This window comes from Leptosomus discolor, chromosome 3, assembly GCF_034619465.1.
Source record: "Leptosomus discolor isolate bLepDis1 chromosome 3, bLepDis1.hap2, whole genome shotgun sequence".
NCBI lineage: Eukaryota > Metazoa > Chordata > Aves > Leptosomiformes > Leptosomidae > Leptosomus > Leptosomus discolor.
In genome coordinates this window covers 5,244,643-5,259,653 of record NC_141393.1, presented here as the reverse complement: position 1 = coordinate 5,259,653, position 15,011 = coordinate 5,244,643, and the positions used below count along the sequence as shown (strand labels likewise).

Sequence of the window (15,011 nt, the reverse complement as noted above, 5' to 3'; positions counted from 1 at the left end):
TGTTGGGAAATTTCGACCCAAACCCTCCCTCCGGGCGGAAATAATAATAATAATAAAAACAGAATTATAAAAAAAAAAATACTAAGAAACGCGGTGGTGCCCCGCGCAGGCAGGGAACCAAGCTCTCTTTTGCAAAACAAAACAAAATCTCCTTTCTATCTCGGCACCTTCCCCTCCCTCCGCGGGAGCCTCTCCGCGCTGCTCCGCGGCCCGGCCAAGCCCCCCCAAAGCCTCCTGCGTCCCCCCGCAGCGCGGCCAAGGGCAGAGCCGCAGCCTGCGCGCCCGGCCGCGGATCGCTGCCTTGCATTAATCAGCCCGGGCGATCAGCGGAGCTGGGGCCGGGTGGCCCGTAATTAGGGAGCGTGGTGCCGCCCGGATTATCTCGTTAGTTTATCAAGAAAACATTTATTATAATTAATTCTCGGACGGGGTAATTAGTATTGAGCGAGGGGCAGAGCAACTGTAGCCGGGCTCTTTGCGGAGCCGGGGAGAGCGGGGGGGGGGGGGTGGGGGGGGGGTGGGGGGATGAGGAGGGGGAAAGGGTGACAGATTGCGGAGCGGAGCCGTTGCTCCGCGGGCTGCGGGGTGGCCCCGAGCTGCGCGGCCGCGGCGGAGCGGCTCCGCGGGCGGCCGCGCTGGGCTGGAGCCTCGGCGTGATGCTGCCGAGCTTAACAGAATGGAGGCTTGGGGTTGATTTATTATTATTATTATTATTTGGAGGGGGTGTTTGGGGTTTGTTGTTGTTGTTCGTTCGCTCGTTTTGAAGCGCGCATCGAAAACGGTTTTGCTCTCCCGCGCATCTTGCGCTGGCGAACAAATTGGCGGCCGAAGCCGCCCCCGACACCTGCGCGGAGCGGGGCTCCCCCCTCGGCAAAGCTGCTTCAGCCTCCCCCCGGGGAGGGGGGATGTTAAAAGCGGGGGCCCAACCCTGCCCTCCCCGCGCTAGTTGCGCTCCCTCTCCGCCGCTCGGCGTATTTGAAGGCAGGTAAAGCGTTTCCCCGAGGGGAAAATCCTCACCGCGGATAACCAGCACCGACGGCGCTGGCGGGGGCCGGGCGGGGGGTGCACCGGGCCGGGGGGGGGGTCCCGCAGGAGCCCCCCAGCAGCGCGCAGCCCTCCCGGTGCGGCGGCTCTGCTCCTGTGCGCTGAAACACGGAGTTTTGGGGTGTTTGGGGAAGAAAGTTGTGCCGGAGTTAGGGGGTTTTTGTTGGTTTGGGGCTTTTTGTTGGTTTTTGTTTTCTTTTCTTTTTTCTTTATTTTTCCGACGGCCGCCGGGAACGGAGGGAAGGGAAAGATTTTGCTCAAAAAAAAAAAAAAAAAAAAAATTTCCACGGGAAAACAGTCTTAACCCTTTCAAGAGCCCCGGGCTGGCCCCTTGTCGGCATTTTTTTGGCGGAGTGTGTGTTTGGGTGCCCCCCTCACTTCCCGCTGCAGAGCGAGGACCCGGGGGACCCGGAGCCGGGCCCGGGGGACCCGCTCGCCCACCCGTTCGCCCGCCCCGCCGGGGCCGTCCGGGGCCGCTCCCCACCGAGGTGTTTGTTTAGCTTCAGCTCCGTCATCAAGAGTTTCTTGAAAGCCTAATAAATCTGTTACTTGCCTCCAAATCTAATTACCCGGAGTACTAATTAGGTGCAAATGGCCGGTGGAAATTACCGCAGCCGTGGGCTGATGGCGGTAGAGCAGAAAAGTTTGTCTCTTCCCGAGCGGGCATTTGAGCTCTGAAATGCAGCAACGTGGAGGGGGGGAAGGGGAAAGGACGAGGGAGGGGGGAAGGTTTGAATGTTGCCCAAACCTGGGATAATTAAAGTCCTTGCAAGAGACTAGGGGAGAGATAGGTTTCTTGAATTGTTTCTTTGTTTCTCACCCTTGGGCTTTGTTATCTGCATTATTTATTTAGCCGAGGGGTTCTTTGTGTCTGCCAATGGCCCCAATCAAGTTTTGCTTGAGACAATTAGCCGGTGCCCGCCGGGAATCCTATGCAAATGCCCCGGGCTGCTGTACAATGCGGGCAGTTTGAAGGCATGGGGCGGGGGGGGGGGGGGGGGTGGGGTGGGGGTTGTTCGGGCAGTAATTACTGGCTGGATGTTCCCCCCCCCGCCCTTCCTCCCCTCCTCACCCTTTTTTGGGGGAGAGATGCATTTTATCTAGTCAGTCTGTCCCCAGCTCCCAAATCCGGCTGGGGTCCGGCTTTACGGGCTGAAGGATTGCCGGGGGAAAGGCAGCGGGATAAAAGCTGGGAAGGGGGGGGAGAAGGCAGCGAGCTGGCCTGACACACCCCCCCCCCCCCCCCCGTCCCTCCCTTTCCTCCTCTGCAGGCACCTGGCGGCCCCCCCCGCCCGACGGCACCCCCAGGCACCGCCCGGGGCAGGCAGGGCGCTCGGGCGGCTCCCCCTCGCCGGATTTCGGCCAACTCTCTTCCCCGCCACAACTTTAGCATGATGTCTTATCTTAAGCAACCACCTTATGCAGTCAATGGGCCTGAGTCTCACCACCTCGGGCATGGATTTGTTGCATCCCTCCGTCGGTTATCCCGGTAAGCCACGTTTTTTCTTCCCTTTTCCCCCCACCCTCACCCCTCGCTTCTCCTTTTTGCCCCTACGGAGGGGAAGCTTTTGGAGGCACAACATGCCCAGGGACGGTGGTGGCTTGGGGGGGGGGGGGGGGGGGGGGGGGGGGCAGTGAGTCCTCCTTTCTTTCTTCCTCCTCACCTTCAACTTTTTGGCCGGGGGAAGGTCTGCAAAGAGGAGTCACCCTCCTGCTGGAGCTGGCGGCGGGGCGAGGGGGGGGACACACACAGAGGCTCCAGCCCCATCCAGGGCAGATGGGGAGGAGGCCATCGGAGGTGGCACTGAGGATTGGGGTGCGGGGTCGACCAGGAGAGGTTGGGGGTGGGGGGAACAGGGGTGCCCCCCTGGGGAAGGGGACTGGAGGGGACACAGGAGGCTGAGGGGCCGCTGACTGACAGCCAGGGCCTCTGGCTCCTTTCGCAGCCACCCCCCGAAAGCAGCGGCGGGAGCGCACGACCTTCACCCGGGCGCAGCTGGACGTGCTGGAGGCCCTTTTCGCCAAGACCCGCTACCCCGACATCTTCATGCGGAGGAGGTGGCGCTGAAAATCAACCTGCCCGAGTCCAGAGTGCAGGTAGGAAGCTGGGTGGCCCCGGAGATCCCTGCCTGTTCCCCCCCCCCCCCCCCCCCCCCCCCCCCAACCTCCATCCCGGGCTGATGGGTTTGGGCTGGGCTGTAGCTAGTAGAGAGGTGAGGAGCTGGTTTAGAGGATGGGGTCAGTCCTGGAGGGAGATCAAGCCCCCTGTGGGTTGAAGGAGGCTTATAGATGGGGTGAGGGTGCAGGGGAGGATGGAGTGGAAATTTGCCTCCCCAGGGCTAGAGTATGCCCCCCTGCCTTCCTCCTTGTACGCTGGTGTGGGGGGTTCATGCAGCTCCGGGGTCCCAGCTCCCGAGCCCTTCTCACCCCTCCCCAATCCCCTCCACCTCTGTGAGCCGGGAAGGGCTCCCCAGCATCCCCAGTGCCTGCCTCAGGTGCCAAATCCCAGCCTGTCCTGCGGGTGTTTTGGGGCCCTTGCAGAAGCCACAAAGGATCCCCCTTTCCCCAGTGATCCCCGCATCCCTGGAGCAGGGCCAGACTGGGATCCCCTTTCACACCAGTACAGACTTGGAGGCTCCTCTCTCCCTTTGGGACTTTGATGAGCGAGGGATGCCTTGCTGGAAGGGACTGCTCTCCTGGGGCTGGGCTGTGTCTCCTCTGCAAGCAGCCTGCAGGGGCCCAATCCAGACAGCATTTTGGAGGTGCTGCTGGCAGGGCAGGAGGATCCTGCCCCCAGCATGGATCCAGGACACCAGGGCAGCTCCAAAGCCATCCCTCCCACTCAGCTCCCTGAGAGGCTTCCCGAGGCTGTGTGGTACTGTGCCCCAGCGGAGCGTGGCCACCGGGAAGCATGATATCCCCCTGCCAAATCCCAGCCTTCTCCCACGAAACCTCCCCAGCACCCCTCCCTCCCCCCACACCACCACCCCCCCCCCCCCCCTTGGTTCCTGCTAAAGGAGGGTGAGATAGGTTGGGGATCGACCTGGTCGATCTTATTTAGAGGGTAAATGAGACATCTTTACCCCTGCTCCCCAACCCCTGCTTCTGTTTTCCTAGTTGTTCCTGATTCTTTATTCTTTCTAATTAAGGGCTGGACTTCAATAGGCCTTAAATGGTGATTCCTGGGGGTCCCCGGCTGGCAAACAGCAAATAGGGATCCCCCCCACCCCCTGCCTTTCCCCAAAAGTGACCTTATTAAGCTGTTTAAGATTTGCCCATTTCCACTTGTTATTACTGCTAATGATCTCAGGGAGGGGGAGCCCCGGAGCTTTTCCTCGCACAGCCTGCAACCCTCCGCTCACGGGGGGGAAACGTTTTCAGTTCCCCCACCCCGGCGAGGTCTCCCCACCACCAGCTCTTTCGCCCCTCGGGTTCTCCTGTGCATCCTAACACCAGGCTTTTTCTCTCTCCCTCCCCATCTCTCCGTGTCAAGGTATGGTTTAAAAACCGCCGAGCCAAGTGCCGGCAGCAGCAGCAGCAGCAGCAGAACGGGGGCCAGAACAAGGTACGGCCAGCTAAAAAGAAGAATTCACCGGCCCGGGAAGTGAGTTCGGAGAGCGGGACCAGCGGGCAGTTCACTCCCCCCTCCAGCACCTCGGTCCCCACCATTTCCAGCAGCAGTGCCCCCGTTTCCATCTGGAGCCCAGCGTCCATCTCCCCGCTCTCAGACCCCCTGTCCACCTCTTCCTCCTGCATGCAGAGATCCTATCCTATGACCTACACCCAGGCATCAGGCTACAGCCAAGGATACGCTGGCTCAACCTCCTATTTCGGAGGGATGGACTGTGGATCTTACTTGACCCCTATGCACCACCAGCTTCCCGGACCAGGGGCCACCCTGAGTCCCATGGGTGCCAACGCGGGTCACCAGCCACCTCAACCAGTCTCCAGCCTCCCTCTCCACCCAGGGCTATGGAGCCTCCAGTTTGGGCTTTAACTCCACCACCGATTGCTTGGATTATAAAGACCAAACCGCCTCCTGGAAGTTAAACTTCAATGCTGACTGCTTGGATTATAAGGACCAGACATCGTCATGGAAGTTCCAGGTTTTGTGAAGAACCTTTGTGATAACGAAAGAAATCGTGACGAGAACGAACAGGCTGGGCTGGACGCTCCAGTTTTAGTCAGTCTTGGTTAAATTAAAGAGAAAAATAATGGACAAACAAATGAACAAAAAAAAAAAACGACGGCAACAAGAGGGGGACAGTGTTGGTGTGATCCCGTTCAGACTCATCTCCTGCTCAGACGCTCTGGAAAAGGAATAATAAAGAGGAAAAACGGAGGAGGAGGCCTTAAACGGACAGATCATCTAGTGAGCAGAAAACAGACAGACCCATCTGTGTTCTTTCTAGTTTTAGGCAATTGTTGGGTTTCTTTGTTTGGAAGAGGTGGGAGATCGTCCCACCTACGGGCCAGTTTTAAAAAAAAAAAAAAAAAAAAAAAGTCAAAAAAAAAAAGTCTAGGTTTTTATTTCTTTTTTTGTGTGTGCGTGGAAAGATCCTTCACCCAGAGATTTCCAATGTGTTAGCCAACCCTCGGTTAAAATATTTGGAATGGACAACATCTCTCTTTTTCTCCCTCTTTTTCTCCCTCCCTCTTTCTTTCTCTCTCGCTCTCGAGCTCATCCAACTGTTTCATGCCCAACTTGCTCAAGTTGGCACCCGGAGAACTTGGTTCAGGGCTGTGTGGGTTGTGTGACTGATTGTCCTAGCTGCACTACTTTATTTAAAGATTAAAAAAAAAAAAGATAATGTTCATAAGGAGTCATTATGTAGTTTTTAAGAGACAATCAGTGTGTGTCTTATATAAATGGTACATCTGTGGTTTTTAATCTGTGCTAGACTTCAAAACTGTGATCTCCTGTATTGTATGCAACTACGAACTCCGCACCAGCGGGAGTTCTGCTGTGATTTAAATAGGTTATAATTATAAGTGAAATTCAGAGCAACTGAGTTACTTATTATCATCTTTTAAAAAATAATAATAAAAAAATATATTAAAAAAAAAAAAAAGAAAAACACAAAAACATGATCGCCTTTCACCCGAGGTGAACTGCACTGAAACTTTTTACAGCAAACTATCTCTGAATGAAAGAGAAAAGACCGAAAAAACCCCACCCGAGGACATTAAACTCCTCTGGAGCTCACTTACTGCTGGCCACGCCGGCAGTAACCGTCAAATCCAACAGGACTTTGGGCAGTTGCTCTGACCTGGACGAATTTAAACCGAAAAATTCATTGTCGTTTATGCTTGCAGATGTTAACTGAAAAAAAAAAAAAAAAGATATATATGCATAAACCTTTTTTCCTGGATTTGGCAGATATGTATAATTATATTAAAATGGTTCTAGCACACTTGATGGTTGTCTTCCATTTTAATCGCATCCGGCAAGTGACAGAGAGGGGCGATGCCGTCTGCCGCAGGGATTTCTCGGCTGCAGCCAGGCACGGGGGACCCGGAGGGTCCGGCCGCTTCTGCAGGGCTGAGACAAAGGGGGTTTTGCCGGCAGCTCCCCGAGGTGAAAGCAGCAAAATGAAGGGAGGATTATTTTCTTTTAAAAAACCGATATTTTTTTTTTTAAAGCAAAAAACATTCCTTACAAACAGACCTTGGATAATGTGACCTCCCCCCTCCCCAGCTTTCCCAAGTCTTCTCGTGGGGAAGGGAGGGATGTGTTTGCTCTGTGGCCCTCCCGGGAGGTGCCAGCCCTTGGTTGCGTTTGGGGAGAGCCCTAAACTTTCCAGGGAGGAGAAGCGGGGGGACTCGGGAGCAATCAAGCAGGATCGTCCGAGCGGAGGTGCCGGGGAAGGAGGGGGACAAGTTTTGAAGCTGCTGTTTCACCAGCTGAAGCCACAGCGCCCTGTGATGCAGGATCAGGCCCTTCCCAAGCACCCTTGCTCTTGGTGGCTCTTTCTCTGTCCCTCTTTTTCCCTCTCTCCTTCCTGCGTGCATCGCTGGGCTCGCTTGAGCCCCAAACTCGGTTTGGATTTAACACAGCAAAGAAATGGACCTCTGGAAAGAGAGAGAGAGATGCCGAAAAAAGCACCCATCACCATCCTGCTCCCTGTCACCAGCGCCCTCCTGCCTGCGAGTCACTTGGAGCCGCGGGCGTGCGGCCACCGTCACCCCACCGCGGTGGCCAGGACCGGGGAGCACGAACGCCGTCACGGTGCCTCTCGGGTCATCCCTCGGCTTCGCATCCCCACATCCCAAACCGGCTGTTCCCCTCCGTGGGCTCCAGCAAACCCTCTCCTTCCTACGGCGGCATTTTTGTCCCCCACCACCACAAGCAAAGATCAGCCTTTAAAATAAACCTATCGGCCGGCTCTGAACGACGGGGAGTTTTTATGCTGCTTCATGTTGGTGCTTCTTGGTGGGTCATTTTCTTATTTATTTGTTTTTAGTGGGAGGACGCGTGCAGGGCAGGTTTGGGAAGCACGAGGCAGAGCGGAGGCTGGGGCTGCCGGGGATGGCTCGGCCGGGTCCCCGCCGCCGGCAGCTCCCAGGCAGCAGTGCGGAAAGTTTCATTTCTGTGCTGATTTGGTTCAAACCAACAAAGTTTACTCCCTTAAAAAACCTATTCAAGCAAAATACGCTCAGAAAAAGCAAGTCCTTGTTGCGCAGCATCCCACCTGCCTGGAAAAGCTCTTTGTTTCCTGGGCTTTTGATTATTTTTTCTTAAAGCCTCTTTAAAACCTCTTTTCCCATTTTTTTTCCCCCATCTTATCTTTTACTTTTCTTTCCTGAGTATTTCCCTGTCTGTTAGGGACGAGCTCCTCTGGCTACAGCTCATTTTTATCAGAAAAAGGCAATTCATGGCAGGAACGTCTCTGAATTTCCCCTGGCTTTTTGCACTTTCCACATTTTCTCTACCTGTTTGTTTCCAATTTTAATTTAAATGGACACTCGCGTGGGCAAAGGGCAAAATCCCAAGGTGAGCTGGCAAATGCAAAATATTATATAAAGAGCGTTTTAACTCCTTTTTCATTTTTAATGTTCTAGATCTCCCTTCCAGCTGAATTCATTTCCTCTGAACTCAGGCTGCAGGAGGCAATTCTGGATCCAATAAAATCGGGGGAAAAGCTGGGGGGACCACATCGGTTTAGTGTTGGAAAGCTGGATTTAGGGGCAAAGAGCTGATTAAGAGGGTGTTTGATTTCAGGGGATTTCACCCCCCGAAAATATACATATCAGCGAATCCGCTCTCTGTTCTGCAGTGTGACATTTCCCACCGGAGGAAAGAAAAAAATAGCCTGCAATTGAAAAAGCAGAAAACCACGAGGGAAATCTTGACCCCAACCATGGCTGAGCTGCCTCAATGCCGGCTTTGGTTCCTCTGCCTGCGCCCTGCCTGCACCCTCCCTGCTCCTTGTAGGATCCCCTCCCGCTCCTGGTCTGCTGCCTTGTCTGATTCCCTGCCGGTTCGCCTGCCTGCGCCCTGCCTGCACCCTGCCTGCACCTCACCCGACATACCTTTCCACTCCTTGCCTGATCCCTGCCCACCCCATCCTCCACGTTATCCCCTGCCTGCCCCCTGCCCACTCCCTGCCTGCTCCTTGCCAGCACCAGCCCACGCTGCCTGGTCTCTCCGCAGTAACCAGCCCTCGCCCAGGGCACCTCTGCTCCCACCCCAGGCCAGGGAGCCCCAAAACAGGGACAGGTTTGGGGGTGACTGCCTTTCCAGGAGGAGCCCTGGGCTGGGGAGCACTGCCAGTTTCCAAGGAGACAGGGGAGAGTGACTGAAAAAAGCTGGATTTAGGGATTCACAGCAGAAATTCCCCACTTGGCCCTGGGGGGTGTGTGTGTGCAGGGACCCCCAAAACCCCCGCTCACAGCTCTGGCACTGCCTTTACCTGGGGTTTGGGGGGGGTGGGTGTGGAGATAGGGTTGGAGGGTTGGGGGTGGGTTGGGTTTGGGAGGGCTGAGTTTGGGTCTGGAAAGGTGAGAAAGAGGATTGGGAAGGTTAAGCATGGATGTGGGTTTGGGTTTGGGAGGGCTGGGTTAGGTTTGGGCTTGGGGTTGGGCTTGGTTTAGCTCAGTTTTGGGGACTGAAAGGGGAGTGGGGACACTAGAATCCCACACCCCCCGGCCTCACTCCCTCCCTCTGTCCCCCATTGCCCAAGGAGCAGGGGAGGAAAGGTTCCCCCCATCCCCTGGGGGCCATGCAGCCAGAAGGCAGCCCCCGTGGTCACAGGGGGACCAGGACCTCCCTCCTCCTCACCCTGTGCTGGGGGCTGTCATCTGGGGAGGGGGCACCTCTGCTCCCCCTTCCCAGCCCTGCAGGGTGCAGGGACCGAGGGGGTGCGTAGAGCTCGGAGCCTCCACACGTGCAGCCCCCTCCCTGCACCCCCGTACACTGCACAGAGCAGAATTGTGCCTATCTGTGGATGCACATAACGTGAATGCTGATGTCACTGTGCACGCGGATTTGGCACACAACTGCACACAGAAATGCATGTCAATGAATGCACATAGCACAAATGCACCTATCGGCACATCCCTGCGAGCGCATGTGGCACCAATGCATATGGCATAAATGCAGATATTGATGCGTGTCATAAATGCCTACTGCGCGAATGCACGTATCGGTGCGTATATGTAACCCCATATAGCACAGATGGATACAGCCGTGCCTATAGCACCAGTTCCTGCAGGTGTAAGCGGCTCTGCCAGTGCTGGGGTGAAGGGCCAGGACCCTGCAGGGGGGCTGGGGGGGTCAGGACGTGGTGTAAGGGCTGGGCTGGGCTGGTGGCAATGCTGTGTGTGGTGAGGCACTGGGGATGGCAGGGGGGGAAGAGAGAAAAAATAAAGGAGGGGAAAAGGAAACAGAAGGAAAGGAAAGCAAGAAGGAAAGGTGGAAGAAGAGAAAGAAAGAAGGGAAGAAAAAGAAAAAAAAGGAAAAGGAAAAAGAAAAGGGAAAAGGAAGAGGGAAAAGGGAAAAGGAAAAATGAAAAAGGAAAAGGAAAGGAGAAGGAAAGGAAAGGAAAAGGAAAAGGAAAAGGAAAAGGAAAAGGAAAGGAAAGGAAAGGAAAGGAAAGGAAAGGAAAGGAAAGGAAAGGAAAGGAAAGGAAAGGAAAGGAAAGGAAAGGAAAGGAAAGGAAAGGAAAGGAAAGGAAAGGAAAGGAAAGGAAAGGAAAGGAAAGGAAAGGAAAGGAAAGGAAAGGAAAGGAAAGGAAAGGAAAGGAAAGGAAAATAGAAAAGGAAAGGAAAATAGAAAAGGAAAACAGAAAAGGACAGAAGGGAAGGAGAAACGCCATCCAGCAGATCCAGCTGCTGGGGCTGCCCCACTGCTGTTACTGCTGCTGCACCTCTGAGCTGGGGCAGAGCAGAGGGAGGTGATGGCAGGGGGGAGAAGAGGTGGTGAAGAAACAGATAAATACATAAATGCTACACAAACTGTTAAAATCTGCTCTGAGAGTCAATTTTGACTTTTAGGCTCATGAACCATTAATAAAAATCTCCTTATACACAAATGGCTCTCAAATGCCGTGATAGCGGATTACAAACTCCTAATGGAGACACTGTATGATCAAATATTCTCTAAGCAGCAAGGTCTAACGTACCAGGGGTGGCCAGGCCACCTGATTATCAGCTTATTGGCAAATACTTCTTAGTGCGGGATGTGCCAAAAAGGAAGCGCCTTCCTCACACGGTCCCTTTCCCGTTCTCCATTTAAACAGATTTGGGAATGGCATCACGCGGTCCGGGGACCACAATGTGACAATGACGTCCCCACGCACGGGGTTGCTCACCGCACTGCCACGGTGTTTCACCCTGGTTTCTGGTGTTTCCCCAACACCTTCCCTGGTTTCAAATACCTCGTGGTGAGACTCAGCCTTTGCCAAGACCAAGTCACTGTACGTGATGGATAATTACTTGGTAATTAAATTTGGAAGGCCAAGGTAGCATCATTACAGGGAGAGCGAGAGGAAAGGAAGAGCCTCTGTGAGACCAGAGACCTCCTTACAGAGATCCCCATGGAGCTAATTGCTGGAAAAACCAGACCATACTTCTGTTGTTTTCTGTTTTCAAGGAGGAGCTGGTTCTCTCCCTGCCTCCCCTCACATGCTCACAGGTGGGGACCCTGATATTTCTTCTCCTTTGGATGCTGATAGCGAGAGATGCAATACTTCTGCCAGAGCTGCTGTGGCTTAGAAAATGCATCAGCTAACCCTCCGTGGGGAGCAACTTGCCCCACAGAACCCTGTGCCCTGGGAGGGTCTGGAACCAGGCTGGAGAGGAAGGAGAGGTCATGGGGGAGCAGGGATGGCAACCTACCTCCTTTTAGCTTCAGAAAATATATTAAAAACAGTCCTTTCTGGTCTGTAACCTTTCCAACAGGGACCACGTTTTGTGTGTGCATGCAGCACCTAGCACAGAGATGCAGCGGTGCTTCCACCCTCCATCGCCATTCGTAGCAGTTCACAGCCCGCTCAGGGATTATTTAACTCTCACCTTGCTGAAGTAATGACACAGGCTAGTTTTCAAGACTTGGAGTATTTTTGGCTTTCCCAAAGGAGTTTGTGAGATTGGGATGTCAACACCAAGAAGAAATTTCCTATTGACCTGCTTTGATTCACTTGTGACTTTTTATTAAGGTTTGATCTTGTGTTTCCAAGCACCAGACTTCGGGTGCAGTGAGGGTGCCCAAGCTGGGCTGCCTTCCTCATCCCTCTCCTGTGCAGAGGGGAGAGTGCCCACAGTGTGTTTCCCACCAGGGCTGGGTCTTCCCGCATCCTCATTCCCTCTAGAAGTGACAACTTGCTGTTGCTTTCAGACACAGTTTAAAGCAGAGGTGTAGCTGATTTGTCTCCTGATGTCACTGTCAAAAGCAAAGCGTCCCTCCATCCATGTAAGTCATTCCCTTTGTGCCTCGGTGGTGGAAGGATGGGTAACTGTGCTCTGCTGTGTCTCACTCATTTTTGAGGACCCCGTGAGTCACGGCAGCATCTCCATAGGATGTGGGGCTGCAGGTTTGACCCCTCAGGATAATCAGACTCGTCCTTATTAGCCAAATACTCGGAGCCACCCCCTAGGGAAGCTCGCCTGTGGAGATACCACAGGCTGATCAGGGTGAGGGTGTTGCCCCGGGGGCTGCAGATCTGCAAATGAGGAGTGTGGTGAGTTGTGAGGGTGTTTGTTCAGTGTGGCTGGCGTGGAGGTGGCACCACGGGCTTGGCTTTATTTAACATATTTATTAGCCATGTGAAAGAGCATGCAGGCAGAATTGTTAAACACCGCACCACTGGCGAAGGGAGAGAACTGATCGAAAGAGGCACCCAGAGGATGGAGATCTTGGCAAAGAAACGCAAGGCTGGGTGGCAAAGGGTGAGCAAATGCACTTGGAGAGATAACCAGAGCGATTCAGCATCCTTGCAGGAGGAAGGTGTTGGGAAAGCTGGGCCATGCGTGGGCCGGTGAGCGCTAAGCCCTCCCGACAGCTGTGAGGTTGCAGGAGCTGGGTGGTGGGATGGTGAGAAGGGTGATGAAGTCTGGTGGGAACCTGAAAGGCTTCAGCCCTGGGTCAGTGGGGGGATGAGGGCAAGGACATTGCGACTGAAACCCTGGAAATCACTAAATCAGCTGGGAAAGGAGACCTCTGCTGAAATGATGTTGTCCAGTCTCAGGGCCAGGCTTTGACACTGAAAGCGGAGAATTAGAAAGGGTTCAGGAAGGGCCGTGGAAGCAACTCAAGGAGTGGGGAACCTGTCAAGGAGAGGGGTACCTGGGGAGATCCTATCAGTAGATGGAATTATCCAAGAGAAGGTTGAGACAATTTAAATATATTCGGTGAGTGCAGAGTGTTACATGGAAAAGAAAAGCATGTGTTTATCCATCTGGTAACAGTACCCAGGTTAACTCAAACTGGACAACGAAAAGTTACCAGTTGAAACAAATTGCCTTGGGACACAGAAGACACACAGGATTTTTCAAGTACTATGTTCAAATAACTGAGTGCCTTTCTAAAAGATATGCAGCACGTGTTTGCTCCTGCCCATAATTACTTAAAATACAATATATCCCCTACTGAAACCATCCAGGTTACTCTGCTGTTCCAGGGCTATGTGCAGGACTTTTTAGAGGATGGAGTATTCACCAGATGGTTCCTGGGAAAACTTGCTTCTGGACCATCTGTGGACATGGCAAATCAAACACAGATGGTGTAGCAGAGAGCTAAGAGATGGGCACCAGAGATCAGGATACCAGTGGTACCGGTGGCCTGCGCTGCTGAGATTTGTATTATGGTGGGACCTCCAGGCTGTAGTGTGGCAGAAGCACGGCACGCTGTCAGTGTCTGGCCTTTCCCACGTGCTTGGAAGAGGCCATCTGCAGTGGAACAAGGGTGTTCTCCCACTGCTAGTGCAGTGCTGTGATCCCTAAGGTAACCCAGTCTTGGGAAACCTCTAGCAAGAATTTCCTGGAGCAGTTTGGGTCAGCCCTGCTGCACCGCTGCTCTTTTTTTTTACCCTTTGGTCACTCTTTCTCCCAGTGCCTCCCTGCCTCGGGGACCGGGGACACAGTGCCAACCTCTCCAGGTGTGCAAACTATCCACCTCCTTTGGCAGGTACTGCCAGGGGCGACTTAAACTGCTAAAGGCTGCCAAAGCTCGATTCTGACTCATGGCCTCCCATATCAACGAGGAGAGAGGTGACTGCAGAAGGGGTCACAGCAGGGACGTCTGAGTCTCTTTCCCTGCATTTTTGGGGGATGCTTTCAGCATTTTGCAGGGTGCCAATGCTTGAATGGATCATCCAGGTCTGCTGCAGGTCTGTGGCACTGCAAAGGATAGTGGTGGATCGATTGAAAATTGTTAATAAAGAGCGTGCTGGAGCTATTTGGAGTTTGGTGGAAACAGATGCAGAGGTCACCCTGTGGCATTGCACTGGTCCTTATATCACTGAGACCAAAATTAGAGCCTCACTACACGTATTTAATTACTTGTATTGATGCAGCCACATTAAAATACTCCCTACCTGTTTAATTTCCCAGGGAAAATCCTGGTCTCTGACATTTCATTTTTTTACTTCAATGGCATCACTGGCCAGTGAGGGCTTCTTGAGGCTCCTCTCACCACCATACCATTGGGTCAAACTGCAAAAATCTAAGGCAAAAAGAGCATCGAGTAGCACCCTGGGGTGCCAAGGGATGTGCAGCCCTCTCCCTGCCAGGGTGACTTTGCCGCATCCATTTCTCACACATCTGTCCTGGGGCCTACGCACGATGCAAGAAGGCCATCAAGGCTGAGGAGCCATCTACGTGGCTTTTATGCTTCTGTCTGCAGTGCCTTGATTGCCTCAACTTTGCATAGATACTGCAGCAAGCAGTTGTTATTCTGTCGCCATGGCCTTTAATATTTGCTGCAAGAAGATATATGGTCCTTCCTAAGACATCTGGGAGGCTGAGATCTTCTAAACCCAGGAGCTGAGCCTTGTAGAGAGTATCCTTAGCCCAGCTGGGAAGGAGGCAAGTGGACAGGACCCAGGAGCTGAGCCTTGTAGAGGGTATCCTTAGCCCAGCTGGGAAGGAGGCAAGTGGACAGGACCCAGGAACAAGGGCAGTGCTCATTGCTGGCAGGGCCTGGAGGACCACTGATGTAGGGAGAGAAGCCATTTGCTTTGCAGTCCTGCCCTGAGGATTAGCTCTGTCTGTGCTATGTTTGTGAGCAATTTCGGTGTCAGGATGGCGAGATGCCTGGCAAGGGATCCTGAAGAGACTCTGTCCATGGGCGTTACACTTGCTGGGCTGGGGACAAGGCAGCAGGGTCAGAGGGGCCGTCCCTCAACCCGTCTGTGTGATGCCACACATGGGCACATGTAGGTGGGCTGGATGAGATGAGCCACGAGGTTGGTGTTCCCGTGTCAGACACAGCCCCTTGATGGAGCACGGGGCAAATCAACCAGTTGTGT

The 15,011-nt window shown here is 53.7% G+C and overlaps 1 protein-coding gene across 1 annotated transcript; it reads left to right on the top strand.

Moving 5' to 3' along the window:
* The first annotated feature begins 2,435 nt into the window (after window positions 1–2,435).
* Window positions 2,436–5,159, top strand: OTX2 (orthodenticle homeobox 2). Its single transcript, XM_086462862.1, is given in 6 exon segments — window positions 2,436–2,474; window positions 2,476–2,533; window positions 2,991–3,092; window positions 3,095–3,141; window positions 4,538–4,966; window positions 4,968–5,159. Coding segments are annotated over 6 exon segments (867 nt in total).
* The last annotated feature ends 9,852 nt before the right edge of the window (window positions 5,160–15,011 follow it).